Source organism: Lobosporangium transversale (genome assembly GCF_002105155.1).
Source record: "Lobosporangium transversale strain NRRL 3116 chromosome Unknown BCR41scaffold_67, whole genome shotgun sequence".
NCBI classification, from domain to species: domain Eukaryota; kingdom Fungi; phylum Mortierellomycota; class Mortierellomycetes; order Mortierellales; family Mortierellaceae; genus Lobosporangium; species Lobosporangium transversale.
This window is the reverse complement of record NW_019029045.1, coordinates 105,894-132,412: the sequence shown is the minus strand read 5'-3', so window position 1 is coordinate 132,412 and position 26,519 is coordinate 105,894. Positions and strand designations below refer to the sequence as shown.

At 39.8% G+C, this 26,519-nt stretch overlaps 4 protein-coding genes across 4 annotated transcripts; 2 read left to right on the top strand and 2 right to left on the bottom strand.

Moving 5' to 3' along the window:
- Positions 1–35: 35 nt before the first annotated feature.
- Positions 36–1,262, bottom strand: BCR41DRAFT_363925 (hypothetical protein). Its single transcript, XM_022025970.1, has 2 exons — positions 627–1,262; positions 36–88 (listed from the first exon to the last, which is right to left on the bottom strand). Exons 1-2 carry the CDS (start codon positions 1,151–1,153, stop codon positions 82–84), a joined length of 534 nt encoding a protein of 177 aa, XP_021875901.1. The 5' UTR covers positions 1,154–1,262; the 3' UTR covers positions 36–81.
- Positions 1,263–4,487: 3,225 nt separating this feature from the next.
- BCR41DRAFT_363923 (Alpha/Beta hydrolase protein) lies at positions 4,488–7,147 on the top strand. Its single transcript, XM_022025969.1, has 8 exons — positions 4,488–4,904; positions 5,018–5,189; positions 5,392–5,459; positions 5,573–5,700; positions 5,855–6,299; positions 6,441–6,513; positions 6,623–6,687; positions 6,817–7,147. The coding sequence occupies exons 1-8, from the start codon at positions 4,679–4,681 to the stop codon at positions 7,008–7,010; spliced, it is 1,371 nt and encodes a 456-aa protein (XP_021875900.1). The 5' UTR covers positions 4,488–4,678; the 3' UTR covers positions 7,011–7,147.
- An 8,280-nt stretch (positions 7,148–15,427) lies between these two features.
- On the top strand, positions 15,428–19,464 carry BCR41DRAFT_390439 (hypothetical protein). The gene is made up of 2 exons (XM_022028224.1): positions 15,428–16,863; positions 17,017–19,464. Exons 1-2 carry the CDS (start codon positions 15,720–15,722, stop codon positions 19,350–19,352), a joined length of 3,480 nt encoding a protein of 1,159 aa, XP_021875899.1. The 5' UTR covers positions 15,428–15,719; the 3' UTR covers positions 19,353–19,464.
- Positions 19,465–22,270: 2,806 nt separating this feature from the next.
- Positions 22,271–23,938, bottom strand: BCR41DRAFT_401735 (hypothetical protein; the record flags this gene model as incomplete). Its single annotated transcript, XM_022029244.1, has 3 exons — positions 22,271–22,412; positions 22,564–22,660; positions 23,665–23,938. 3 exons carry the CDS (start codon positions 23,936–23,938, stop codon positions 22,271–22,273), a joined length of 513 nt encoding a protein of 170 aa, XP_021875898.1.
- Positions 23,939–26,519: the final 2,581 nt, after the last annotated feature.

Genomic DNA, 26,519 nt, shown 5'->3' with positions numbered 1-26,519 from the left:
GCGCTTACCTATTTACCTGTCTACCTGCTTACTTACCCTTCTTACCTGCTTATCTGCTTACTGCCTTTCCTGCTTACCGGCTTACTGGCTTCGATGAGTAGGCGAGTCAAGTGGAGCAGGAGCAGGGGCAGGAGCAGGAGCAGGAGCAGGAGCAGGAGAACAGGACGAGTTGGTAGGGGAAGGTTAGGGAGAAGTACAAATCGGGACGGAGAAACTTAATTTACGTTCAATAAAAAAATCACTTATTATCCTAATTATCATTTTTATCAATAATTTCAAAGTTCTTCCGGATCCTTTTTTTTTTTTTTTAGTTGTAAGACTAGAACCAAGTTTCCATGGCTCACAAACCAAAGTGAGTACAAAGTGAATTGAAACCTGAACTTTGTGTTAAAGGGTTGAGGGAAAGGACAAGACGTTAATAACGTCAATAATATGGAAGTGTGGATTTGTCAATATGTAGGGGATGTGCGTGTTTCAAATGTGAAGAATTGTATAGGAAAATAGCGAAGATGTGGAAAGCCTTGGCTGATAACCACACGCACACACACAAAAAGAAAAATAAAGAGAAAAAAAAAGAAAAGAAAAGAAAAGAAAAGAATAAGACTTATTGTTATCAAGACACTTACGCAGCTGGCGCATGACTGGATGACCATGTCCCTGTCTTGACATTGTATTGATATAGAAATGGGGCTGATGTATCATTTACTGGCGCAGTAAGGAAAAGAGTGGACAGATCTTTGGACATTGTGGCAGAATGACCCGAGGCTGCAAATCCTGGGCTGGATGTCGGAATTGTCAAGTTTATCCATGCAGGACTAGAAGTATCCCAGGATCTGGTTACATCCAATGCTATGAATTCTTTTGAATATTCGGTTTTATCTTTGTTGATCTGTCCTCCGTGATAATATACAAAGCCATTACCAGTGGCAGAAGCTACGCCGATGAAGGCAGTCGGTGCGCTGACACCAGTGTTTTTGACGGGAGAGGGTTGATTGGGAGAAGGAGGAGCGTTGGTAGGTGCTGTTGTCCCGGGTGGAGTTGATGATTGTTGGGCTTCAGCAACATGTGGCATGAAGATCAATGCAAGTACGAGCCCTACTGCTGCAGTTGTAGCAGCAAGGGCTTGTTTAGGTTTTGATGATTTTTTTGACATGTTGGAAAATGTTGTATGTGTTGTGTATGCTGTTAGTGATGACGGATGGGGTATTTACATTAATAAGGAGCACAATGATTTGTAATAAAAACAAAAAACAAAAAAAAAAAAGGAGGAATGGATGATGGAGGATAGGGGGGGAAGAGTAGTTCTAGAATGATGATGGATCAATAGTCCAATAGGGGTTAAGGTGAAAGAGAAAGAGCAAAGATGGAGGATGAGTGGGTGTATGGATTTTGAATGATGGGTTATGGATTTGGATGTTGAAGAAAGTGGAAGAAGAGAGAAGAGTGAAGAGAAGAGAGAATGAGAAAATAAATCAAATACGGTTTTCTTGTTCCTGAAAATCCATGACATCCTATTACACTCTCAACCCTATTTTTTCCCTTCCACATTGCCTGTTTCAATGACCCTCATCCTCTCATTCAAATGAATGCTCTTATTACAACATTCTTACTCGCCCATTCATTTACTATGCCAACAAGTAACAAGACAACAAGACGTAACACCAACAAAAAGAAAAGAAAAAAATAATGCAATTGGGATGATCATAATTGAGGATTAAAATCCCTCTTTTGGTGTTTCCTTCTTTCTTTTGTGCTTCCCAATGACCATATTAATCCCTACACTCACTCGACAAAGACAATGATGGCCAATTAATGGCTCAAATAGAAGGTTTTCCATTTTTTTTTTTTTTTTTTTTTTTTTGTACTGTTGTTGGGACATTGTTGGACATTGGATAGAAAGACGCTTCTCTCTTCACATCTTCAAGATCTTGAACTTTCTTCTTTCTGCTCTGGATCGCCAATGATATCCAATTGTTCTTATGAACGGAAAAACAGTGGACGCATGTATTGCCAAATACGGCAAAACAAACAAATAAACAAACAAATAAACAAACAAAAACAAAAACCCGCATTCTCCGTAGAAAGAGACACGCGGCTGAAAAATAAAAAATAAAGAATAAAAAGAATAAAAAAAAAAAAAAAAAAAAAAAGAGCTCTGCAGGTCATCATCAAGAGCGCCAACATCTAAAATGCGTTAGCCTTGTTCTACAAAACGAGAGATATCTCTCAACTCAATCTCACAATAACAAAAAACACATAGTCCTATACAACAACAACCTCTTCATGAGATATGGTCGGCATAGAATTTATTTGCACAACCCCCTTTCCTCCGATGAACGTCTATCGGTAGTTTAGTCGTTAACAAAATTATTCCCAGTTCTTTATGCCCAATTTTAGCACAGGTAAGGATGCGGGGATCATATTATGACAAAAAAGGTACGTCCAGAGATTATCGGGCAACACACACCTGTTGATATTTTTAAGTATTTTTAAATGAAACTAGGACAGATATGAAAAATCAGCCATTTTTATAAACGCAAACATATAAAAATATAATTTTTTTTTTTTTTTTTTTGCAATTATATTTTATGCACATTTTATGCAGTGACACCAAGAGTTGCCAAGTGCACTGCACCTTCTTCAGAAGCACAGGCAAAGTGACGAGAAAAAACGTGCGTGGCATGGAAGCACAAAGAGCTCTCATCAAATGCATTGTGAATGAATCATTGGAGAGCGCGTTTTTGTTTTTTTTTTTTTTGCATGGAGTATAAGATGTCAGGAATCTGCACAGGCAAAAAGTAAATTGATGCCGAATGAAGTCATGGAAATCTAAAGATCATGCTGGGGTATATTTTTACATGCTTGGACTGGGTCTATCTTCTCAACTGACTAAACTGGACTATAGAGGGCTAACTGCATCAGACAGAGTAAAGAAGAACTAGGTGAATATTTGAATATATTCTAATATTTTACGTACAAATATATATATCCCACATACGCCTCAGTCATTACTCGTGAGAATATAAGAAATTATCTCGTTAAATGACAAAATGGCAAATGACAAATGACAGCCCTTTTTTTTTTGTGCAACGTTGTCTTTGCTGTACATGTACATAATCGCCCTTTCGATCAATTGCTTCGTCTCTGTTATAGTGTTATTGAAGTAAAAGTTATCTCTGAGCTGGACGTGCAATTAGACCACCGATTGGACATGCATGTGGGAAAAAAAAAAAAAGAATGACAACATTTTTAAACAAAATAGCAATTGAGATTCCGAGGAATTCATCTTCCACTATCTTTCGCTTTTGCTTTCTTTCTTTCTTCCTTTTAGTACAGTACATGTATACATGTGTCTTATAAACTTACATTCCAATTAACATCTCAAACAACGAAGAATGACCTCCCGTCTGCTCTTTTTTAAAAGAGCATTAATAAAGTGCCGGAGGTAACAATCGGATTTTTTTCTTTAATTATTATTCTGGTAGTTTTGATATAACAAAAAGCCGTCATTATATTTAAAGATTATCAAGTTATTTTTCCGGTAACATTAATTATATATATAGTTTTGTATGTTCATATTGCTCATTATTTTTTTTTTTTTTTCTTTTTTTGTACTTCCTTCCTTTCATTTCCCATCCAGCGTGATGTTAGTATTAAAAAAAAAAAAAAAAAAAAAAAAATGGTTTGATACACATCTGAATTTGCGTGCGTTTGGAACAACGATGGATCGCAAAGCCTACAGAGACAAGCAGAGTTATGAGCCTAACTGAGAAAAAAAACATAAGAAAATAAGCCGCCCTAGGACAGCTCGCGTCAGATAACAGTAGGAAATCTATAGCTTTTTTTTTTTTTTTTTTTTTTTGTTAACGGATTGTCGTCATTTTATGAAAATGGTGTATTCCATATATATGTTTCTAATGACTTTTACCCAAAACGGGTGGGGAAATCTGGTGTTTTTCACACAGGTAAGGAAATAAATAAATAAATATATATAATATAAATAGCATTTGGGTTGAATATAAATACACACTGCTGCTGATAAAGAAAGGTAAAAAAAAAACTGGAGACGATGTTCCGTAGATTCCCAGGTCGATGATGTCGGTCGAAGGTTTCATTGGGCTGAGCATTTTCGGAATATTGTGAAGATAATATGTAAATCAATGTGCCTATGCTATCTACGATATTTCTAGCCTGGGCTGGCCTGAACGCAAAAAAGAACATTTGAAGTCCCTCTGCTCATTTTTTTTTTTCAAATGCAAAAAAAAAAAAAAAAAAAAAAAAAAAAAAAAAAAAAAGATAGTACACCCTATTGTATTTCGCCTCCTTGGCCATTTGGAGCTCCAGAAAGTACCAAAAAAAAAAAAAGGGGGGGAAGGGAGAGGGAGTGGCACGACTTGGCGGTCGAAGCGCTTTGTTGTCCAAGGTTAAAATAGCACATGCGAGCAGAGTCGCGGGTGAAATTTTAAATCTCCTCTGTCTTTTTTACACTTCACGTAGACCGAAAGCAAACTCATCCACTATATCTTTTTTTTGGTTTTCCTCTCTTCCTCTCTTTCTTTCTTTTCTTTCCTTTCCCACCCCTTTCTCTCTCTTTCTCTTTCTCTCGCTCTTCTACTCTTGTTTTCACTTTTGCTTGCCTGACTTTCAAGATAATTAAGGATCTATTAAAATAAAAAACATGGGTATCATATCCCTTGTTCGATCTACATGGACCTGGTCCTATGCAGCCTTGTCCATCTCGGTCTTGCTACTGATAGGAACCGCTATCAAAGGAATACCGACTAAGAACAGGAAAGCTAATGCGATCTTGTCGATTCTGAACAACCAGCTTTCCGAGTTGCCTCTGACCATCTTGGCATTAGACATTGCTTTCTATCTCTGGTTGTCAATCACAGGCACAGCTCGTAAGAATGAAAAAAAAAAGAAAAAAGAATAGAAAAAAAAAAATGCGAATTGAGAATGATGGGCACTCATTTTTTTTTTTTTTTTTTACATTTATTTTTGATTACTGTGGGAGAAATAGGAGTATCAGGGTTAGTGCGATTCTTCAACTATATCAACGTCATTTCAGCAATGGGGCTGTTGTTCCTGTTGAAGCGATCGTATGACACCAAGCACGCTGTTGAAGAGTTTTTGAGAAATCTTTCAAAGGAAAAGAAAGTTCTTACTGAACTTCCAGGATTTGACTCGTAAGAAAAGTAGACAGATCTTATTCTTTTATTCATATCTATTATGGTCATTAATGTAGTTTTCATTCCTCTGGACAAGGTTCGCTTGTTCTACGGCGTCTCATTATCAGAGTGAAACTTTTATATATTTATATTTATATTTATTATTATTATTATTACTGGCTATCATTCAATCGCTAAAATATTTTATTTTCACTTCTAGACCACGATTCTGGCGTCAGATCTTGAGTCCTATTCATGCGCCTCAGAACTGCCTCATTCATGAAAATAGTAAAGTGAAAAAAAAAAAAAAAAAAAAAAAAAAAAGGCGATGAATCGCGAGAGGATAGCAATGATTTGCCTAACTCATCTTTCTCTCTCTCTCTCTCTCTCTTTGTATATAGTTTATTATTGGACCCCAAATGAACAGGGCAGGGTAATGTCTGATGATGGCTGGGAAACAGCTCTTGAAATGGCTCTGGACATCTACAGACCCAAAACTATCGAAGGAGGTGATAATAGACCTGTCTTTGTACGTAAATCAAACGAAAAGAAAAACCCTTCGAAATCTACAGACAGATAGTTCTGCTTTGTGATCTGCGATACACAATTTGTGAGAGCTAAAACTCAATGCTTTTTCTTTTTCTTTTCTTTTTTTCCTATATAAATACAAAAATATTGAATAGGTTTACATCCATGGAGGTGGATGGACATCAGGAAACAAGCTGCAGACAGGGCCTCTGTTGACAGAACTTATTTCGCGTCAATGGGTTGTAGTCTCGGTCGGTTACCGTGTGACCTCGAAATCACCCTATCCTGTCCAATTGATCGACTGCAAACGCGCACTTCGCTGGATCAAGGATGAGATTAATATCTATGGCGGCGACCCAACCAATATCATTGTAGGCGGTGACTCTTCGGGCGGACATTTGGCAGCACTCTTGGCTCTGACACCAAATAGACCTGAGTACCAACCTGGATTCGAGCACGTGGACACGACTATTCAGGGATGTGTCCCTCAAAGCGGTTCATTGGATTTACCAGATTTGAAAAACTATAGTCATCATGATGGCAGGACAAGATTCATCAAGGAGGTTGCCCGTCGTGAAGGATCCGCGGAGTCTGAGGACAGTAAGTTATTAAAAATAATATACACAAAAAAGAGAGAAGAGGAAGGAACTTTGAATCCTTGGTGTTTGATGTAATGTCGTATTGGTCGTAATTCGAACAATCTAACAAAAAAAAAAAAAAAAAAAAAAACGCTTCTCATAGATCTTCGATTCTTGACAGAGCACTCGCCCCTCCACAATGTGCAGCAGGCCAATGTCCCATTCATGATCATTCAGTAAGCACATTGAATCAAAAATAATACCTTGATATTTTCCATGCTTGTCTTATCGTTTGTAAACTATTAATTTCTAAAACCCAATTGTTCATTGGATGGCCCTTTTTAGCGGAGACCTTGATAACATGACACCAGTCCAATCTGCTCGCGACTTCGTACAAGAGTTTAAGAGTAGTAAGTCAAAAGAAATCGATAGTTAATCCTTTGAGCTACGAGTGATCAGATTTTGTTGCTTTGCTCGATAAAAGGCGTACCATTTTCTAATTTTTTTTTTTTTTTTTTTTTTTTTTTTTTTTCAAATAGAATCCAAGGCATCAATTGATTACTTGGAGATCCCTGGTGGTCATCACTGCTTTCATGTTTTCCCATCGCCCAGGACATGGTACACCGTGATTGCAACAGCTGAGTGGCTTGAAGCCAACTTTGACCACAACAAAGATATGGCAAAGCCGTCAGTAGCTGGGAAAAACCAAGGACAAGATCTAGTGGAGTGGTAGTCATCATGAAAAAGTTGTGTAAAAAATTGACACATGTCATTTAGTGTTAGTGAAAGTTTCTTTAAATGATTAAAAACTCTAAAAGTCGGACATTTCACTGTAAATGAGGCACGGTGAACTGTAATGGATAAATGCACTTTTATTAATACCCCTTTTTTTTATTATTGCTGCTGTTGTTGCTGCTGTTGCTGTTGCTGTTGTCATTATGGCTATTAGTTCGATTGGCGCATGTCAATGATATAGAGAGCGGCGAAACCTTTGTACGAAAGAAGTGAGACATGCCGCTCAATCATCCTATGGAAGGTAAAGTAGCCGCTGGGAAATACTCCAGGACTCAACCTGGGCTTTCCTCTAGCAGCTTGGCCCCTAATAGTCAAGACCATGGGTAGATCGAATACACTTTTGAGGCAATCTTTTCGAAGCAGCTCATGGGGGTTTCATCATCCATCGTCAAGAACTCCATTGATATCTAAGAATAATATCGGCTGCCTCAGCGGTGACACTCCTATTATGATGAAGGCCCTATGGAAAGATAATTCGCTCCCTGTATCTCTATCATTGCCTTCACAAGTCGCAGTGATGGGAACAGCCTTACCTTACCAGTGACGATCAGTTCGGGTTCATTTACAGGCAAGGGATATGAAGGACAAGCGGCCCATGCCTTGAGTGCTCAATGTAATATTCGAGAAAAGATCGATGGTCGTGCTGACGGGGTTCATGAGAAGGCCATCCCGATAAAAGAAGTATGGTCTCAATTGATAGGGCCTTGGGCCAAGACCGTTCATTTGACGATCCCCAAGGCACCCGAAGTGACAGCAAGTGCAAAGACACGATATATGGACGTGGATTTTTCCGTTATCTTGACGATGAAAATCAAAGCAGAAGGAGAGAATGTCTTCCAAGCAAAAAAAGGAAAAAAATATATGATTGAAGGTAAAAAGTAAAAAATACCGTGTCACTTCTGTGCTCGGTCGTGAAGCATATCATGGCAAACCCCAACCGTATAAACATAACAATACGAACTTTTTTTTTTTTTTTTTCCGTCAAATTGGGAATTCAGCTAGCAGCACCAAGAGAAGTGCAAGGAGAGTTCACACAACAAGGAAGGGTTGATTGCTTCAACTGTGAACTTCATAAAGGAGACTGGATCTATCATACATAAATACACCCATGTCCGTTTTTTTATTAAAAGTAAAATAATTAAATGTTATAGTGGTATAAAACAAAGACAAACATTATCTCTTTACGAGTAGTGGATATACTAATATACGTATGGAATTGAATAATTAACGGACCAATTCGCCGGAGTGGTACGGCCCAGAACATACCCCCAAACTTATTCAAAGGCTGGCGCGTCAGGAGCAGGACTTTAGACCTGACAAAATCAATCAAATCTAGACGTTGGAAAAAGCCTAGTACAGGACCCTTGCTTTATCAGCGAGTATTCGAGCTATTGGTTGCACATGAACGTCCTCAGGATGAGAGCAGGTTTAGGATGGTTTTCAGGCGACTAACTCATCCGCAAGGATCCTTTCAGCACACCAAGTACACCCCAGTAGGGCATCAGAGCTTATTGCGCGTGTCGTTGAGCGTCATCGGGTCATCGAGCACGAACATTGTCAACATAAACTCAACCCTGGCCAGCGGTTTCAATGACATGTCCCAGACGCCCTTTTCTTTTATCAAAGGTTGATCATAATTTCTATGAGACTAAGTTAACCGCTACTGGATCAGGATCTTAGAGATTTATAAACACGTTATTCGAGCTCAAGCAAAATAATAAAGGCATTTAAACTAATTACAAAGGATCAGTTGTAGGATTCGAAATGCGCGGGGGTCCATTGACAGATGCTTGTAGAAGACTGAGCCGTGATTAGTGCTCGAATTAACGCTCCAGGCCTCATCTTACTCCTGTAAACATGTCCTACGCATCTCTTGTGGTTTTTTTCTTTTCATTGATATCTTAATGTAGTTGACTCGAAAAGTAAAGCCTTTGCCGTGTGATGAATACTTAAGCATCATCCATTGCCCATCTCCCTATTTCCTCCACCTCCACCTCCCATTCCCTTTTCCCCTCCTATGTTGCCTTGGTTGCACAAAAGAAAGGAGATCTCCTATCCTGACGAATCAATCAACGAGCCTTGCGCTCGGTTCCTCACTCACCACACATAAAACCCGTCTATCCCTTTTTTGTACTATCATTATTTTGTTTTAGATGGTAGTTGCGTCTCCTTTGTACGTAGTCCAAACGCGGTTTTTATGATATTCACCGACTTATTTGTTTATTTTTATGGTGTAAATTTGCCGGTTAGTCATCAACTTGGCCTAACTCCTAGACCCAAGGGTGGTTCCAGCTCTTATTGGGATACAACTAAAAAAGAAAGAATGATACCTTTGATTTTGATTTTCAAACGCTTCTTTTTTTTTTTTACTGCAAATGGTCGATGTCATCACTCTCTCTTTCTTAAGCGAACAGAAACCTCTACCTTCATTACTATCATTATTAGCGTTATTAAACACTAGGAATGATGTTTTTTTTTTTTTTTTTTTTTTTACTATTTGATTTGAAACGTTCTTGACTTCATTTAGCTTATTTGTATCAGTATGAGGGTGAACATGTATTCAACTTACCAACCAAGTTAGCAGCGGTGTATAGGTGACTCCACCCGTTCATGTTTGTTGACAACGGAACATTGCGTCAAGCCAGGTCAAAAGCATGTAAAGCATCATCACCATGTATACTTTTTGGCTTCCCCTGATGATTACTTTACTGACTTTGTGCAAGCATTCATGTCAAGTAAAAAAAAAAGTTAAAGACTCTTTTTTCTCGTTATTTCTGTTCGTCATCGTGCACAGCACCGACGTTATGATCTCCATGTTTGTGAGAGTTTAGCTGCTGAGCGATTACTCGAAAAAGGAAGCGAAAAAAAAAAAAAAAAAAAAAAAGCGGTTTGGGCCAACACGAAGGAAGATTGATTGGTGAAGAGTAAAGCTTTGTTTTCATTAAGATGTAAGTATGACAAAAATCAATAAAATAAAATAAAGCGTAGACATCAATATTCTGCGCCTCGAACAACGTAATAAAAACAGGCTATTACTAATTTTATTGTCAAATGTTAAGCAGGTACACTCCCCAACTACCAACTCCTTCAGTATTTACTATTGCCGTGCATCGCAGCGTCATTCCCAGTAAATGCTAGACTTGGCTGACTGATTTGGCTGTCTAAGGGCTTTTGTTTTATTTTTTACGTGTTTATATATAGATGAGTATTTAATTATTTTACAAATACATATGCTGATTTTAGCCTTCACTCTCTTCCGTGGATATAAATGCAGATACTGGAGACATATACTTATCAATGATCTTGTATATATATAATATATATAATATATATTTGTTGTTGTTGTTGTTGTTTTTTTTTTTTACTTTATTGCTGTGGAATGATTAACATAACAGTTTATAGAGATTATAAAAGTGTACTTGTTGGTATATATATATATATAAATATACATATTCGCGTGGATGTCCATACATGGGCTCTCTTTCAACTTTAGTTAAACAGAAAAAAATCTTATAATGGTTGGAAGAAAGAGCCCTTGTTTTTTGTTCTCTCTTAGTCAATAGAAGATGAATAGTAAGTAGGTCCTTGAAAGTTATTAGTGCTCGAGACTAACGTTTTTTTTTTTTTTTTTTTTTTTTTTTTTAATTTTTTTTTAAAGATCATGGAACTTCGTTCAAAAAAGAAGGAAATGAAAAAAAAAAAAAAAAAAAAAAAAAAAAAACTGTTGCGCGTTGTGATGGCGATATCATTAAGGAATGATTCACCTCACCCACACACAGCCCATTCCTGCGCCCTGATTATTGCCTTTGCCACATGCTTAAAAAAAGAATTGGTATTCTGTAAAATGTATTGGTGTTAGTGATATTGGTCTATAAGTAAGGATGGTCAATAGGATGTATACATGTACATTTCCAACAAAAAAAAAATGTCCGCGGTGTGCGCGGTTTCACCGTGGAAAAAAAGGAAAGAAAGGGAGTTCACGTCATCGCCCCCTTTCTCAAAAAGTCCCCATTGCCACTTTGTTGTTTATTTGCAAATCATCTCATTAATATGCAATTATCGATCTTTTTTACAAAAAAGTTAAAGTCTTGAAAGCAGTGGCCTAGGGGGCCCCCGTTTGAAGAAACCTTCTTTCTTTTCTTTTTTATCGGAAGCAAGGACCCTTGACGACCTTAGGAAAAAAGCATTTTCACTGAGGACTGAAATATTAGATTTTTTTTTTTATTAAAAAAAAAACAGAGTCAATTAAATTTAATTCCACAATGTAAGGGTCATATTACTGATATAATACACATCAAAGCCAAATAGTTTACATTCGTTGCGCCTACCCGAGAAAAAAATGACATCCCAGATGCGGTTACATCTTATATTATTATTATTATTTCTCAGAAATTGAAGGGTAGGATTACAACGAAATCATTCTTCGTTAACTTTTCCGAAACATATATTAACTTGTGTGTTTTTTTAGGAATAGTAAAGGCTCTGGATCCTTCAGATGATAATGCATCCAACAGCAATGAGCGGCTATGTGTTTCTAATGGTGACAATGGCCTTTCAGCTCTGATAGGAACAAGAGAAGCCAATCTAGGGATAATGGTATACACTTCACTTATTTTTTTTTTTTATTTTTTATTTTTTTTTTTGCAGGTTTTGGGGGAGTTTTTTTTCCCGAGATTAAATTTGCAACGTAAGCGGCGCAGGCTTCAAGCTTGGTTGGCCTTTGTAGGGCTTTTGTTGCTTCCGAAGACAAAAAAAAACTTTTCACCACGTTTGTAGATCAACGAGATCGAGTTAAGTTCAAGGATCACTGGGTGAACATTTTTTCAAAGTCTCATTTTCACAGGACCAGGCGGCGTCTAACATTGCACCCTTTTTTCTTTTTTTCTTTTTTTTTTTTTTTGAGATAGCTTGAGCTTGAGAGACTTGAGTTTGGTAATGATATAATGCTAAAGGATAGGGCAAGGAGAAAAAAATGAATTAAAGCCATGTTTTGAAAGAGTGGAGGAAAAAAAAGACAATATTGAAGGAAATGAGGAAAGGACTAGACAAGTTGACAGAGATAGAAGACCAATGAACTCCTCAAAGACCGTAGTCGCGTGTAAATAGCATTGCTTCGGGAGGCAGGGTCTGCCAGGCGGAATAAGGACCATATTCCGACGGTAAAAGAGTTAAAAAAGATAACGGATGGTGATCAGCGAGATAGTAGAGGACATAGCCAAATGTCGTTGTGGATATGAGTGGATGTGTGTAGGTATATCGAAGAAAGAGTGATGATGATGAAAGCAATAAAGGCCAAAGAGTAGGAAGTAAAGAAAGTAAAGTAGACCATAGTAAAGCCTATAGGAATAAAGCACAAACTTTGTATTTGTGTCAATGTATGAAGAGCGATGTATTTGTTTTCCACGGGCAAGTATAAAAACGCAGCACAATTCAATTGCTTTTCTCTTCCTTCTCTTCTCTTTTCTTAAATGTCCCTTTTTTTTTTCTTTCCTCTGCTTCCCCTCTTCACTGCATTAATATCCTCACCCTTTTTTTTCAATTCATTGCATTTGGCCTATTTCCTTGACAGGACAAGTTAAACAAGTGACATCTTTTTTTTACTTTCTTGCTCTTCGCTGTTATTTGCTCTGTACCTCCCATCCATCCATTTCAGTTACAGAACTATCAGGACTTTTGTAAAAAAAAAAAAAAAAAAAAAAGTTCACTGCTCATTGCACATTTTCGTGATTTGTCCGTTGTGGATGGATATACACAAATAAGTAAAAAGGTAACAAAAAAATCAAATAAACAAAATGTTCTATCGGATTAGAACCCGCATGATAAAAACTATATATTTATTGCTGCTGACTCTTCATTGTAATAACCGTTATCGAGTGACATTGTGCTTTCTTCTTGGTGCATTTTTTTTTAATAGCTCCTTACTCCTGCTGCTTTTATTTTCATCTGATAAAGTAAGAAGCAGAAACAAGTATTCGTGTAAACTCTCAACTAAGTGTATGCGAGGATCATCTACTAGGAGGAAGCAAAAGAGTCTGCTGTATAAATCCATACTGAGATCATTATGTTACAGGGACGGGATGGAAGACAAAAGTGGTGGCGTTATTTGTCATCCTAATGGAACCACAAGGAGTGCCCTTGGATGACATTTCAGGTCAGATACAGGGATAATACGAGGGTTAGAAATCATTTACTGTGAACAATAGTAGTGGTTTTATACCAGAAACATGGACCAATGCAGGAAGGGAAAAAAAGGCAGATTGACTGCGCTTTTTTTCGTTAAGCCAGATTCATACGACTCTACACTGGAGAGCTTCCTTAGTGTTTAAAATAGAGGGTATTCTTCAGCAAACGGGATCGTCGGTTTCTGGACATTAATGTTGCAAAATACGACAGGCACGGGTCGTAGTGAAAACGCGAGCTTCATCGTTTGAGGCTTTATGGTCGTTTTTTTTGTTATTTAATCACGATGAATAACTGGATGTGGATGAACAAATTTTTAGAGTCCTTTGAGTATTTCCTGATGCCGCATTGTCGGTTAATTGGTCAACAGAACCACCATAAAGATACATGTATTTTAAGTACTAACCAATCTTTTTTGTTGTTTTTATATCTCTTCTAGGAACAAATCAGTCTCTTTCTTTTTTCTCCTGTATTTTGGAAAAGTGAAGGTAAATCATGAAGGCGTGGAACGACATTTTACTTTTTTCTTTATTTGGTCAAAATACTTCATCTGACCATGCAACAGAGAGCCTTCGTATCAGGCTGAGGCTGTGATGATTAATGAAAGTTATTGGCTCTTAATGTAACGAGTGGGAACTGGGCACGGAGCGTGGGTATCAATATGATCAAAGGAGGTGCTCGGATATTGTTTGAGGCCTCTCTAATGCCCACTACGAGGACAAATAGGCGAAAAATGTCAATGCTCTCTTTACTTTGCCACTCTTTTTTAACAAATGGAGGAGTTCAGAATTTCTTTATTTCTCTTTATCATGGGTAACATGGGCTGAAGTCATGTTGGATGGTTGGATGAGCAGTAGATGGCTTATCTTGCTGTATATCATAGGCATGTTGTTTTTACTGCTGTATCATCTTATCACCTTATCACGCGTATATGTACTTTATGCGTGACCCCCATGCCTTTTTTAAATCAGACATTTCTATGACCCTGTTATTATTATTTTTATTTTTATTTGGCCTGCCTTAACATCAAGTGTCCGAACAGGCTTATGTAAAAGAGATAAAATGATAAAACTAAACTAAGCAAAACAAGAATGCAATACTTACACACCTGAATCCTGGGTTGAATAGTTCATAGTCAAATACTAGGGTGATGAAATGATAGTGGAGGCGCGTACTGTAGACGCTGGCGCTCTGTTTTTAGCAACGTCTTTTTTTTCTTTTCTCTACACTCCGGCCGTTGGCCATCTCTTTATGTGAACTTCATCATCAGACACCACGCAAGTGATGGATAGAGCATTGAGCTAGAGGATGAGCGATAATTGAAAAGAAAGCGTGGGCTCTCAGCTGTCGTAGTGTGGGGATACCATGAGTCAAATGCTCCATTTAAGCAATGGTCCATGACCATAGTCTCTCCTTGCCCCAAAAGTAAGCTGGGCATATTGAACAGACTAACTATATATCAAGGTTGTTTCCTAGGTCTTTGCCCTTTATTTATTTATTTATTTTTCTTGTTCCTTTATCTCTCTCTTACCTTTCATGAAGCGCTTGCTCTGTTTCCTCTTTCCCCTCCATTACATCTACTTCTACCCCCATACTTTGTATGGCAGTACCCTTTGTGTGCAATCGTTACGCACGGCCATTTGTGGTTGTGTATTGTCCGTTTAATGAATATTTTGTAATGTAATAGATGCATTTACTGAACTGAATTTGTATCGACATGAATTGCATTTTAATAATGCATCCTGAAAAGGTGCGACTACAATCGGTGCATTTTCTTCATTTTGGACAAATCATTCGAGGCACTAGCGCGCTTGATCATTTCCCTTGGCCTTGGCATCAACCATCGTCATTTTTATTTTTATTTTTTATTATTTTTTTTTAATCTGTGATTGTATACCACTAGAAAATAATGATGAAGAGTCCCAGAGCCTTGACCATTGTTACATGTAGCGTATGTAGCATACAGTAAATACTCTAAAAAAGAAGAGAAGAGGATCACTAATGTGCGCTATGGGTGCATCTGTGTGTTGATGTGGGTTGTTGTGTATTTGGGATGATGTGATTTAGGGCAGAGTGCTATTCCAGATGCTTAATGCCTGAGCGCCACGCGGCACAAAAGAAGGAGAGCATGTTCCACCGACTTTTTTTTTAATCAACTTTACTCTTTTTTTCTTTCCTTCTTTTTCCACTGTTTCTCATCCACTCATACATTCCACAAAACTATTTTCCTTTCCACTTAGACGTTTGTTTTATTGTTTAGTTGCTTTCTAATCTTATTACCATCCATCCATTTGTCTGTGTGTCTGTATGCGCGCCCCTCTTTCACATCCCTAACTGACGTTTTATTAATTGCCTTCACTCCTATCATATCCCTGTCTACATCATCCCACATTTGCCCCCATTTACAAATATAATTCGACGCACAGCAGTGCCTCAAACCCCTATTGAATTAGAGTATTATAGAGACATGCAGTCCGATCATGCCTATCAGCTGCCTGTCAGCAACATCGCTTACCATGTTTACAACCCAGAGGAAGATGGCACCCGCACTCAAGCTGTGTCACAGCAAGCCTTCAAGCGCACCATGGACAACTATCATGAACATGAGCGTCTTGCTGATCTATTCCAGGTTGAACTCGATAAGCGTGAGCGTGAGGCCCAGGAGCGTAAAGAGCGTGAAAAGCCAGCCAAGATGCAAAAAAAGAGTTCCAAGCGATCTCATCAGAGCCAGGGACAAGACCGCCCACAACATCCGCTCCCAGAGCGCCATTCACTCCGCCGCCATCTTCGCAACCTGAGCAATAACCCAAGCAACAGTAGTCTTTTAGAAGGAAACGGTCCCAACAGTAAAGATTCTGCAGCCATTCTGGTCAATAAGTCTTCAGGCAACCATAGGCGCTCACGGCGAAACTCGGACATCAGCACCAGCGACATCAGTGGATATGGCGATGATGACGTGCGGATATTGCCACCTTTGTCCAAGTCCACTCATCTCCAGTCAAGCTCATCATCTCATGTCAATCGTGACATTCATCTCGCCACTCCTTTGAACGAACAACGATCGCTGTCTAGCTCACCTGCTCTTCCACTAACGCCATCACCTCGACTTACTCCCATGTACTCGGGTCATGAGGAACGAAATGGTACTGATTCAGGGACGGACATTCCTCAACAATCTTCGAATCACCTTATAAATAATTCTTCGTTCTCAAGTTTAGCTAGCTCGACATCCTCTACATCATCACCACTGGTCTCCTCAGCACTTTCTTTGCCGGGACACATGGTACCTGGACGCAAGAAACGAAAGCAAGCCATTCCAGTCCACCCCTCAGTTGTCGATCGGATCCCAGGCATTACCCTCAGGATCCAGCGCGAGAAACAAAGCGATCAGCTTCAAGTGGAGATCCTCAAAAATCTAGATGACTACACGATACGACGGGACGCTGATCATAGTCCGGAATTGAAGCTTCAAGCAACACAGGATTTGCGCAAAGTAAGAGAGTCCATCGAATCTGGACGTCCAGGATACGCCTTCTTTCCCGCACCATCATCAGTCGCTCAGTCGCAACATCTGAATTCAACGGAAGTCAGCGAATCTGTAACAGTCTCTGGTATGTTATTAATACGATATCGAAGCAGAAGGGTTCAAATTTATATCACAGAGGATTATAGAAAAGGAGTGGGTGTATTGATGTGTTAAGAGCAACACTATGTCTACTTTTCATCTCTGACTCGGGAGGGAGCTTTTTTTATTTTTAAAAAAGCAGGTTTCTCAGTCGATGCGTTAGTTAATATGACGGACATGTTTGACGCCCGGTCATTACCTTTATCATGGGAAAATTTTTCCACGCGGGAATGTGTGGTTAATAAAGTGATTGGAAAACATGACAAGGATCTAGATGTTCTGGAGGAGGCTGTCCAAGACGCAATCGCAAGGCAGCATTATACCCATCAACAAACCACTCAATCGCAACATGAGCGAGAGCGAGATCATGAGGGCAGTCCAGTATCAAATACTATTCAAAAGAGAAATCCAAGTGTACCAGTAAACTCCAGCACAATTGCTGCACTTTCAACTTCACCATCAGCAACGATGACAGCAGGTCCGCGAACTACTAAGCCTGCGGTAACGGTTTCACCTGCTGCAGGACGCCCAGCGCCAACGCGAGCCACACGTAGTAGGATGCATGTGTCAGACCGAGGTGGCAAAGATGATTTGATAGCACACGATGATATCGAGTTTGTGTTGAAACAAAAACGTAAAAAGAAATTAGAGGAACGGAGACGACTTGGAAGTAAAGCCAGCTCCAAGGATGAAGACGATGAGGACGATGAACGACGTGCTCAGATGGAGGATGAAAGAGGTGAATATGGCGACGACGAAACCATGGTCATTCCACCTAGAGAAAATATCGAAGGGCGCTCTAAAATGGATATAGTACAAGGAGTTTACTCAGATGAGGATCATGACAGGAAGAGAGCTCGCGTAGAGCATACTAAACTGAAGCAGGAAGATGCAGACGGCGATGTGTCAATGGCACACCATGGCAAAGTACGAGGCCAACAGCGAAATACTTCTATGGAGAGTAATACTTCCTCGACACGGTTTAGTGCGCAAGACGCTCTCTCAGGCCAACGTCGCGCATCCGATGAAGACAACTCTGCAGGGACATCTTCATCTAGTGAAGAGGACGATGATGAGGACGAAGATTACCACGATACCCACTACAAACCAAAGGGACCCCTTTCATCATTATCACAAAATGCATCTCGCCGCCGGAGAACGCTTTCAGAGTCAAAAGCCTCTGTTCCTCACTCCACCAAGAAGGCAGTGGATACGATCATTACATCTAAGGGCCCCACTGAAAAATCAAAGAAAGCATCAGATGTAACCGCCATGTCACCATCCTTATTAAAGAGATCGATGGATACGAAGCCTACAGCGCTTATGCCCACTGAAGCGCAGTCTGCAAAGAATCGAGGCGACATTGAGAGATCCCGATCAAATCGTTCTCGGTCACCGATCTCTACATCCGGAATGATAAACGAAGGCATTCGACGTAACAAAAAAATATGGTCTCGAGGCAGAAACTCGAGAAAGGAGGATGAAGTTGTGGACACGACAAGCGACGACGACGAGGATAGAGCTTTGGAAAATGGGATTGTGGACGTAGGGGATATCGATAGCGATGCAATGCCTTTGACCAGGCACGTTCGATCAGATTCGACCGCGTCTTCGTCTTTGAATGTCTCCGACATTATTACAAACAGGAATGAGACTCAACCTGAGGTCAGAAAGGTATCAGCGGCAATATCGACACCAGCAGCATCTTTATCTAGCCCCAACACTGATCTCAGGGACAGCAGTAGTACTAATAACAGCAATGTCAATGGAAAACAAACTCAAGAGTCTGGTGGACGAACACGTGCACGGGCCAGATCATTTTCAACCACAATTGAGACTGCTGACAAGACAAAGTTCTTTGAATCTGCACTGGATGTGATTGAGCAAAAACGTCGGGAGAGTCTTGCCAAAAAGAAAGCAGCACGTGCAGAGGCAGAAGAGCGAGAACGACAAGAACGTGAGGAGCGCGAGCGACGTCAAAAGGAGGAGAGAGAGGAGTTGGAACGCCAGAAGGCTGTAGCGCGCTTACAAGAGCAAGGGAAAGCCCAAAAGATTGAATCAACTAATTTACCAAAGTCATCAAAGTCACTCCCAGGGCGCGTCCTGCGGCGAACGAAAGCAGATGCATCAGCAGATGAAGGATCTGTTGACCCGGATTGTACATCTTGTCGATTGGAGCTTTCTGCAGAGGATAAAGCATTATGGAAGAGTGCTGTGGATGCTGGTGAGATCCGACTACCAAAGACGTGGGGTACACACGCTATTCTTTGTACGACGTGTCGATTGCAGTATCTGGAGCACCATTTCCGATGCACTGCATGTTTTTACGTACCCGTTAAGGAAGAAATGGTAGCCTCTGGCTCTTCGTGCAGCCGGTGTAAGGCTGGAACGTGGTTAATGGAGGTCGTTCGGACACCATTTGTGGCGGAAAAGCGTGATGCGCGTCGTAAAACCATGTCGGACGCGTCTTCTTAATTGAAATGTCGTAGGTGATGGATGCGATCTGTAGTCCAGTCTGCAAGCTCCACTCTCCCTCTTGAAACGTTTCACAGGTTCTGAAGAAAATAAAAAAAAGCTTATCGTTTACACGTCACATGGTTTGTGTAACATTCACAGCACTGGCGATTAATGTCTTCCGTCAGTCGCACTCTTGCCAACAAGATTGGTTGGTTGCTTTATGTATTTACTATCAACTGTGATATGATCTTTGTCCTGAATCGAAGATAGATGTCATATTCAATAACGCATTATTATGTAGATACAGTTGAATGGTCGAATGTATCTTTTGCAGAAATTCTGAGGACGGTGTTCCCTGTGAGTATACCACAGAGACATAACCTTCCTTCAAAAGACAGCTAAAACGGACAAGAGTATAATAAAAAATATATGCAGGCAAAAGCCCCCAGCTTATTATTTATTTATATCTTAGGTTATCCAGCTTGTGAAAAGCACAAATATAGAGATAGAAATTTTACTAGCGTTATCCCTTTCTTTGTTTGAACATCCTTTCAGTCTCGTCTTATCGTCAATTATCCATTACTGAGATACATTTATACATGTGTTTTATTTTACTTTATTTTATTCTTAATAAAGAGCGGTAACTATTACATTTCCCTTGCGTCAGTGCTTACCAAAGGGGTAAAGCATAGCGAGGTGTGATACCCTAGTAGTGGCCCTTGGGTTTTGTCTCAGTATTAGTCTCCGAGCTCTCGGAGCAGGCATGGCGAGGTACGTTAAATGAGAGACATAGATATGGGCCTATCAGCGTACAGTACATTGTCATCATAACGGTTGAGAGGCCAATCTAGCAGATACACTTTTTTAGTTTCAGGGTTAACAGTTGGTATAATGCGAGGAGAACCATTGCTTTGCCTTACAATAAAAATGGATAAACAAACAAGTAAAGCTCTGCCTCAAATTAAATCACGCTTTGGTGTTGATTTCTTTGAAAAGGCGACGAATCTAGTTCGCTTTCAGATTCCAGTATAGTAAGCTGGCACCATCAATGGTGTTGGACACCCGCTTTTGTACTACACAGCGTTTAGATGTGGCTCTATTACAGAAATAGAGCCAAGCTTTTTTCTTTGTGTATCGACGACGCGGCACTTCGTCAAGAACAGAACGTGCCATTCATGCACTATGGCGTAATTTTATTTTATTTTTTTTGGTATAGTGAAAACCAGCAGTGATATCTTTTCATTACTTTGTGGTGTACCTTTAGTTTGCCTGTGATATATTGTACCACTGTAGTAAAATAAAAAAGTTCCCCATGTTCAATCTCTTTTCTTTCTGGTAATGTCTGAAGGAAGGCAGTCAACCTCATCTTCACATCTCGAGACCAGCTCGTCTTCGAGCCAGCGAATTGTTTATTTAAATAGAGACTTGATAGCCTGATCCATTCCTTTCAGTTCTACGATCCTCCTGATGTATCTTTCAAAGAATCCGCTCTATCAGCCGTGGGCCTTGAATTCTCTGTGAGTCAACTAGTAAACTCACCAGTAGGCGTGACGTCCGCAATCCTAGGTACTTTAGTACTCCTTATTTTTATTTCCTTTATTTTTAAAAACGCATTGCGTTCGTGTGTTTTTGCCTTATTGTTACCACAGGCTTGTGGAGAAGCTGCATAGTGACCCAGCTCGTTCTACATATAGGAGAGGGGTCGTGGCGATCCCAATGCCTTGAGAGTGGATGTCGTGTAAACTATCCTACCAAAAACTCACCCACAACTTTAATGAATTTTCAGCAGGCGACCCTCCAGTCTTACGCGAGTTCGTCAAAGCTTGTAATCTTCAAATGCAATTACCATGCACTGCTTCCTCTAGAAGCCTTTTACCGACTTTTGAGAAGAGTTGACAAAAATGATAGTGAGTGCCATGGATCGCTCACTCCTGTATGGTGCTATTACTGTTGGCAGTTGAACAAACCCAACAGACGAGCTTTACTTAGGGGTGACACTACATTGGATTGACGGCAGCTTCAGTCCTTTTGAATGCTGCATGGATTTTATTTTGCACTCATACTCTCATACGTCTACCGCGACTGCAAAGCTGGTCTGTAAGCCAAATACCGTTGCTAAAAGCAAACCTCCTACTTCGAGCAACTTTGTAGCACTATACTTGTCAAAAGGTCCGATGTTTGGAGGACTGACTCAACATTCGATAGTAAGCACTACATTGAGTAGTGCTCCCGTGATGGCGGAACCCTCCCAAGTGTTGGAGATGCCTCATTTCGCTTGCATCGCGCACAACCTACATAAGTGTGAGGGAAGTACATTTGGAAGCTCTTTAGGATAGCATACTTTGAAATACAAGTGTCATGACTTGGTGATGTCTTTCTATTTCAATCTCAAGGTAACGCGAGTCTTAGAGAGAAGACAAGGGGAAATCCATCCGATGTGCACGCCATTAGCCGTTGTCTTAGATACCTTTACAAAGCAGAGCGGCGCTCTGGCAATGCACAAAAGGCTCCTTGAGCTCATGCCAGTCATAGGAAGCTTAGTACTTAACGCGGCTACAGAACCAAAGCAAGAAGAGAGAGTCAATCGCGTGAAGGTGAAGAGATTGTGGTCGAAGTGTAAAGCGTGGAATTAAGTTGAAGAGCTAGTAAAGACACCGAAGCCCATTGATCCCATGACTCTTGTTTTTAATCCATCTAGTGGCCACGTTGCAGCTGTCGTCTCTTGAATTATGCTTAGCTTATTGAAGCAAATCAAGGAACGGTGTCCGAATTGACTACTGAGCTCAGACATCATCTCATCAAGCAACTAGAGAAGCGCATTAAAATCACAGGCGAGCGCCTCGTGGCTGCGACAGTCCACCCATCATTCAATGCCCTCTGCTTTCTGGCTGATAAAGATAAACTCAAACTAATCAAAAATAGAGTCAAAGGCGAATTCACTGAGGTCGCAAGCTGTCCTCCGAAATCTTGCCGGGGCTGCCTGTCACTGACAAATCAACAAACAGACGCTGTGAGGGGCTGTGATGCCTGCGCCCCGTAAGTAATCGCTTGAGCAGAACGGTATAAGTGAGTCGTCTACTGAGAAACAGGGTGATGAATTTTACCAGTATTTCCAGGCTACCATAAAAAACAAGATGATCGGTCCTCTGGATTGGTGGAAAGCAACTCATCATTATATTCAAGCATGTCAATGCGGTTCGCAAATAACTCTGTATCCCAGCGACCTTACTCGCTCCTGAGCAAATGTTCGGCGTGTTCGACAATGTGGTCAGTGACATATGCACAAGGCTCTCTGACGGAGGACTCCATGACCTTATATTCTGCAACTATGCCAAAATGTAGCTCTCCCTATTAAATATTTACCAACCCTTTTACCATTATGGTATGTCAATGTGTAACTGGAGCCATTACATATTTTAATATGGCCCACAGAGCATCGTTGGCTATGCACCACACCGTTACTGGTGCCCGGCGGCACTTTGTCCAATTAAAATCACTAGTAATTTTTTTTTTTTTTGAGCTTTGATCCTCCAGTGAAAACCATTTATCCATAGCCTCCACACGAGCTTATTTCAATCATGATTAGAATGTATTGCTATAGTAATAAATAGTCTACATGAGTATGGCATTATCTTCGATCATTTCTTTTATTTATTCTTTTTCACATCATGTACACATTTGTTCAGAAAGGTATATTATAAACATAGAAGTCGCAGGACTATCTAGGCCAGTAATCTTAAACATTATCAAGGCATTTTAAACAAAAGGGTATGTTCTTCTTACATCTCGACTTTAGGGCGACTTCAAGGCGGTAGACGGAAAGATATTTCAAGGTGAAGAGGAAGGCCATTCTTAAGAACATTACTGGTTTTTTTATATATAAAAAAAAACTTTGACGTTTACATGTTATAAAGCACAAAGATAGACTCGAGCAATTTTTCTTTTGGCAGATTATTATTTTTCTTTATTGTTAATTGAATGACAAAAAAAAGGAAAAAAATACCTGTCTACAAATTGTTAATTATCAATAACCTCTTTCCCTTTGATCCCAGCTTCATTGCCCTATCAGGCCAAAAGACAATAGAAGGCAGGAAACATTGAGTGAAGGAGGGGAAATGAGGATATTGAAAAGAACAAGTTATTAAGGAGAAGTATAATAAAATTTATCATGTAGTTAAAGGAAAAGAGAAAATTAGAATAGGGAATTATGGGATATAGGGAAGGTATTAAGTGAGAGGCCATTGAAAAAGAAAAATAAAGCCTTTCTATCTAAGTCCCATATTCCATGTTGATCGTTCCGATATTTCTTTTTTGCTTGGTTTTTAAAGACCAGCAGCCAAGGCGAAACCGAGACCGGCGACGGCGACGATCGAATTGGCGACAAGAGTGCCAGCGCCGCTAGTGGTGGTGGGGGAGGGAGCTGGGGAAGTGGCACTGGAGCCTGGGGGCTGGGAGTAGGTCTTGGTGTTAGAGGCGGAGCTGGAGCCGGGGGCAGAGCTGGGGGCAGAGCTGGGGGCAGAGCTGGGGGCAGTGGTGGTAGGATCAGCAGCCATGGCAGTGGCAGCCAAAGCGAAGACAGTGAGGAGAGCGACGGAGAACTTCATGTTGATGGTTGTTAGTTTTAAGAGAGTGGAGCTTCTAGAGAAGATTTGGGTTTTGGATTTTGCTTGTTGTTGAGTTGTTGGATGATGATGAGAAAAAAAAAAGAAAGCAGGAGGAGATCCAGGTTTTTATAGGTTTGACAAATGGGTTGATCGTCTTCTAAAAAAAAAATAAAAGGTTCAGCTCGGGAATAGAGATGGGTATTGCAGTAGCTTCCTAGATGTGATAGTGTTGCATTATCGAACCGTTAGTTAGTATGTGCTACCCTACTTTCAAAGAATGAAAAGTAAGGTAGGGTTTCTGTTGAGATTCGTAAAATTATTCGCCTTCGCAACAGCCATAATGAAAATGAACTCTGTTTTAAAGGAACAACGCGTGTCATTAATGTGACGTTTTGTAAATTTTTTGCCTGACGCCCAAAATGATTTTTTTATGGATCTTCGCCCTCACACCTACTCATGCTCACATCCTCAAAATCTTGTTTTCCTTATCCCACACGCGTCGGGAAACTTTAATTTGATAGATTCTGGAGTTGGCTGTAGTGTAGTAGGCTGTTGTGTGTTTCACAGCGAAAAAAAAAAAAAAAATAGTCGTTTGCATTCCTTTCCGACATCCAACACAGACATTGTATGCTGTGTGAATATTTTATATAGGAAATTGACAGCATGTGGGCCCTTAAGGCCCTGGATCCACATTTTTTTATTGGTCACTTCTTTTCTTATTTATCTTCTTTGCCGGCTATACACATACATACATGCTCTATCGGCGCTCTATCTAGCACTGCTAGACCTAATTTCATTAGAGTCCTTGAAAAGAAGGTAAAAAATAATAATCGATATTTGCATTTCTTGGCATAATTATGCTATTCGTGATTACCCTCTTTCTCTCTTTTCTACTCTTATGGCTACAGGATAGTGCAGCTCCCAGCCCCCAGGCCTTGAGTTGAAGCCATGAAGCCTGGATCATTGTCAATAAAATAATGACAATAACAGGAAACTGAGCGAAGCTAAATTGATCCTCTTTATGCATTGTATGGCAAAAGCCTACTCTAACATCTTTCCATCGCTTTCTTGCACCAGCCCCCTCTTTTGAATTCCGGGGTGTTCAACTTGAGGCCTGTTGAAGTTGTCATGTATTCTTTTTTTATTTTTTTTTATTTTAGTTTTCAAATCTCCCAGCTATTAGTTGTGATAGTTGTTTATGCGCAATTAAACTAGGATCACTACATGTCACAAGCGGTAGGCTCAGGCTATGGTGGGGATGTATTGAGTTGGATATTGAATGAGAGTGTTTATAATACAATCACTCAGGGCTGTTTCTTTTCTGTACTTTTCCATTCATCTAATTATTCCTCATTCTATCGCTCCATCTCTACATATCTTATTAACCTCACACTTTTTTGTTGTTGTTGTTGTTGTTGTTGTCTTTTAAATTAAAAAACGGAAATGAGCAAAACCAATAATAGAAAGAAAGGAAAAATGAGAATAATGTAGCATTAGATGGCGTTTTTGATCCTTGGCAAGTCGATCATTATATCTTTGCCTATACACCCTAAATATAGTTTGAATATTCGACCAGGGGTTGGTGGAAGTGATCGAAGGGTGATGGTAGGAGAAGTGCAGCTGTCAGGATTAAAACAGAGTAACGTTACGCCAAGCTAAGGCCAGCAAACTTACCATTCCCGCTCCATCTTATTTTATTGTTATTTTGTTTTGGTCCACTCCTTGCCATCAGATGCGACATATGTTTGAATGGGGTTTTAAGCCATAAATGTTTCCTTATTTTTAGTGTCCATAAATGCCTCTACTGTTACCATTTAAATAACATTAAATCAAATCAAATAAAAAGGATTGGTCTACAAATGCCGGATTTCCTAACCAAGGCAAATAAATGCTGTTGCTTGTATTGGTATAGTGTTTAAAAGCTCAACCGAAATGAGTAAAGCGTAATTCCCACAGCTTTCTCGTTTTGGAGAGCACACTCCAGCAGTGTACAAGGCTATTTATTCTACTTTATTTTATCTCAGAGTCATTATTCGATATCACTTTTGCCAATTTTATTATCCTTTATGCCCTTAGCATCGAGAAAGTGGCATGGCGCGAGCGATAAATATAATGACAAATCGAAACAACAATGCTCTTTACTTAATTTTGAGATTTTTTTTTTTTTTTTTTTTTTTTTTTCGGAGTGCGGAGTAAATTAAATGATGTTTCCCACTATTATCTCCTTTCTCCAAAGCAAGCACAAATGATAAAGTCCCTTCTTATTTGCTGGGTGGGGCTTTTTGCCCACATCAGTTAGATTATGGAACGCTACAAGGATTGACTTCAAGGAACATCGATCAAATGAGTATGTTTTTTATTGTAATGTTTGATATAACGTAAAACTGAGCATAGCTTGCTTCCAAGGCTTATTAGGAGCACAGGCAATGTACAAAGCCCTTTGGCTCCACAGGGCCCTATGTCTGTGAAGGACTATTTACTCAAGCAAAACAGTGCCCATACCCATAGGGATAATGCAAACTGCCAAAAAAAAAAAAAAAAAAAAAATAGTGCTTTTGCTTGGAGAATGCAAGAATCACCC

Coding starts and splice junctions, on each gene's coding strand:
- BCR41DRAFT_390439 (XM_022028224.1), top strand. CDS start 15,720: ATGCAGTCCGATCATGCCTATCAGCTGCCTGTCAGCAACATCGCTTAC. Junction 16,864..17,016: donor CGAATCTGTAACAGTCTCTG/GTATGTTATTAA, acceptor TTTTTAAAAAAG/CAGGTTTCTCAGTCGATGCG.
- BCR41DRAFT_363925 (XM_022025970.1), bottom strand. CDS start 1,153: ATGTCAAAAAAATCATCAAAACCTAAACAAGCCCTTGCTGCTACAACT.
- BCR41DRAFT_363923 (XM_022025969.1), top strand. CDS start 4,679: ATGGGTATCATATCCCTTGTTCGATCTACATGGACCTGGTCCTATGCA. Junction 5,460..5,572: donor CTGCCTCATTCATGAAAATA/GTAAAGTGAAAA, acceptor CTTTGTATATAG/TTTATTATTGGACCCCAAAT. Junction 6,688..6,816: donor CGTACAAGAGTTTAAGAGTA/GTAAGTCAAAAG, acceptor TTTTTCAAATAG/AATCCAAGGCATCAATTGAT.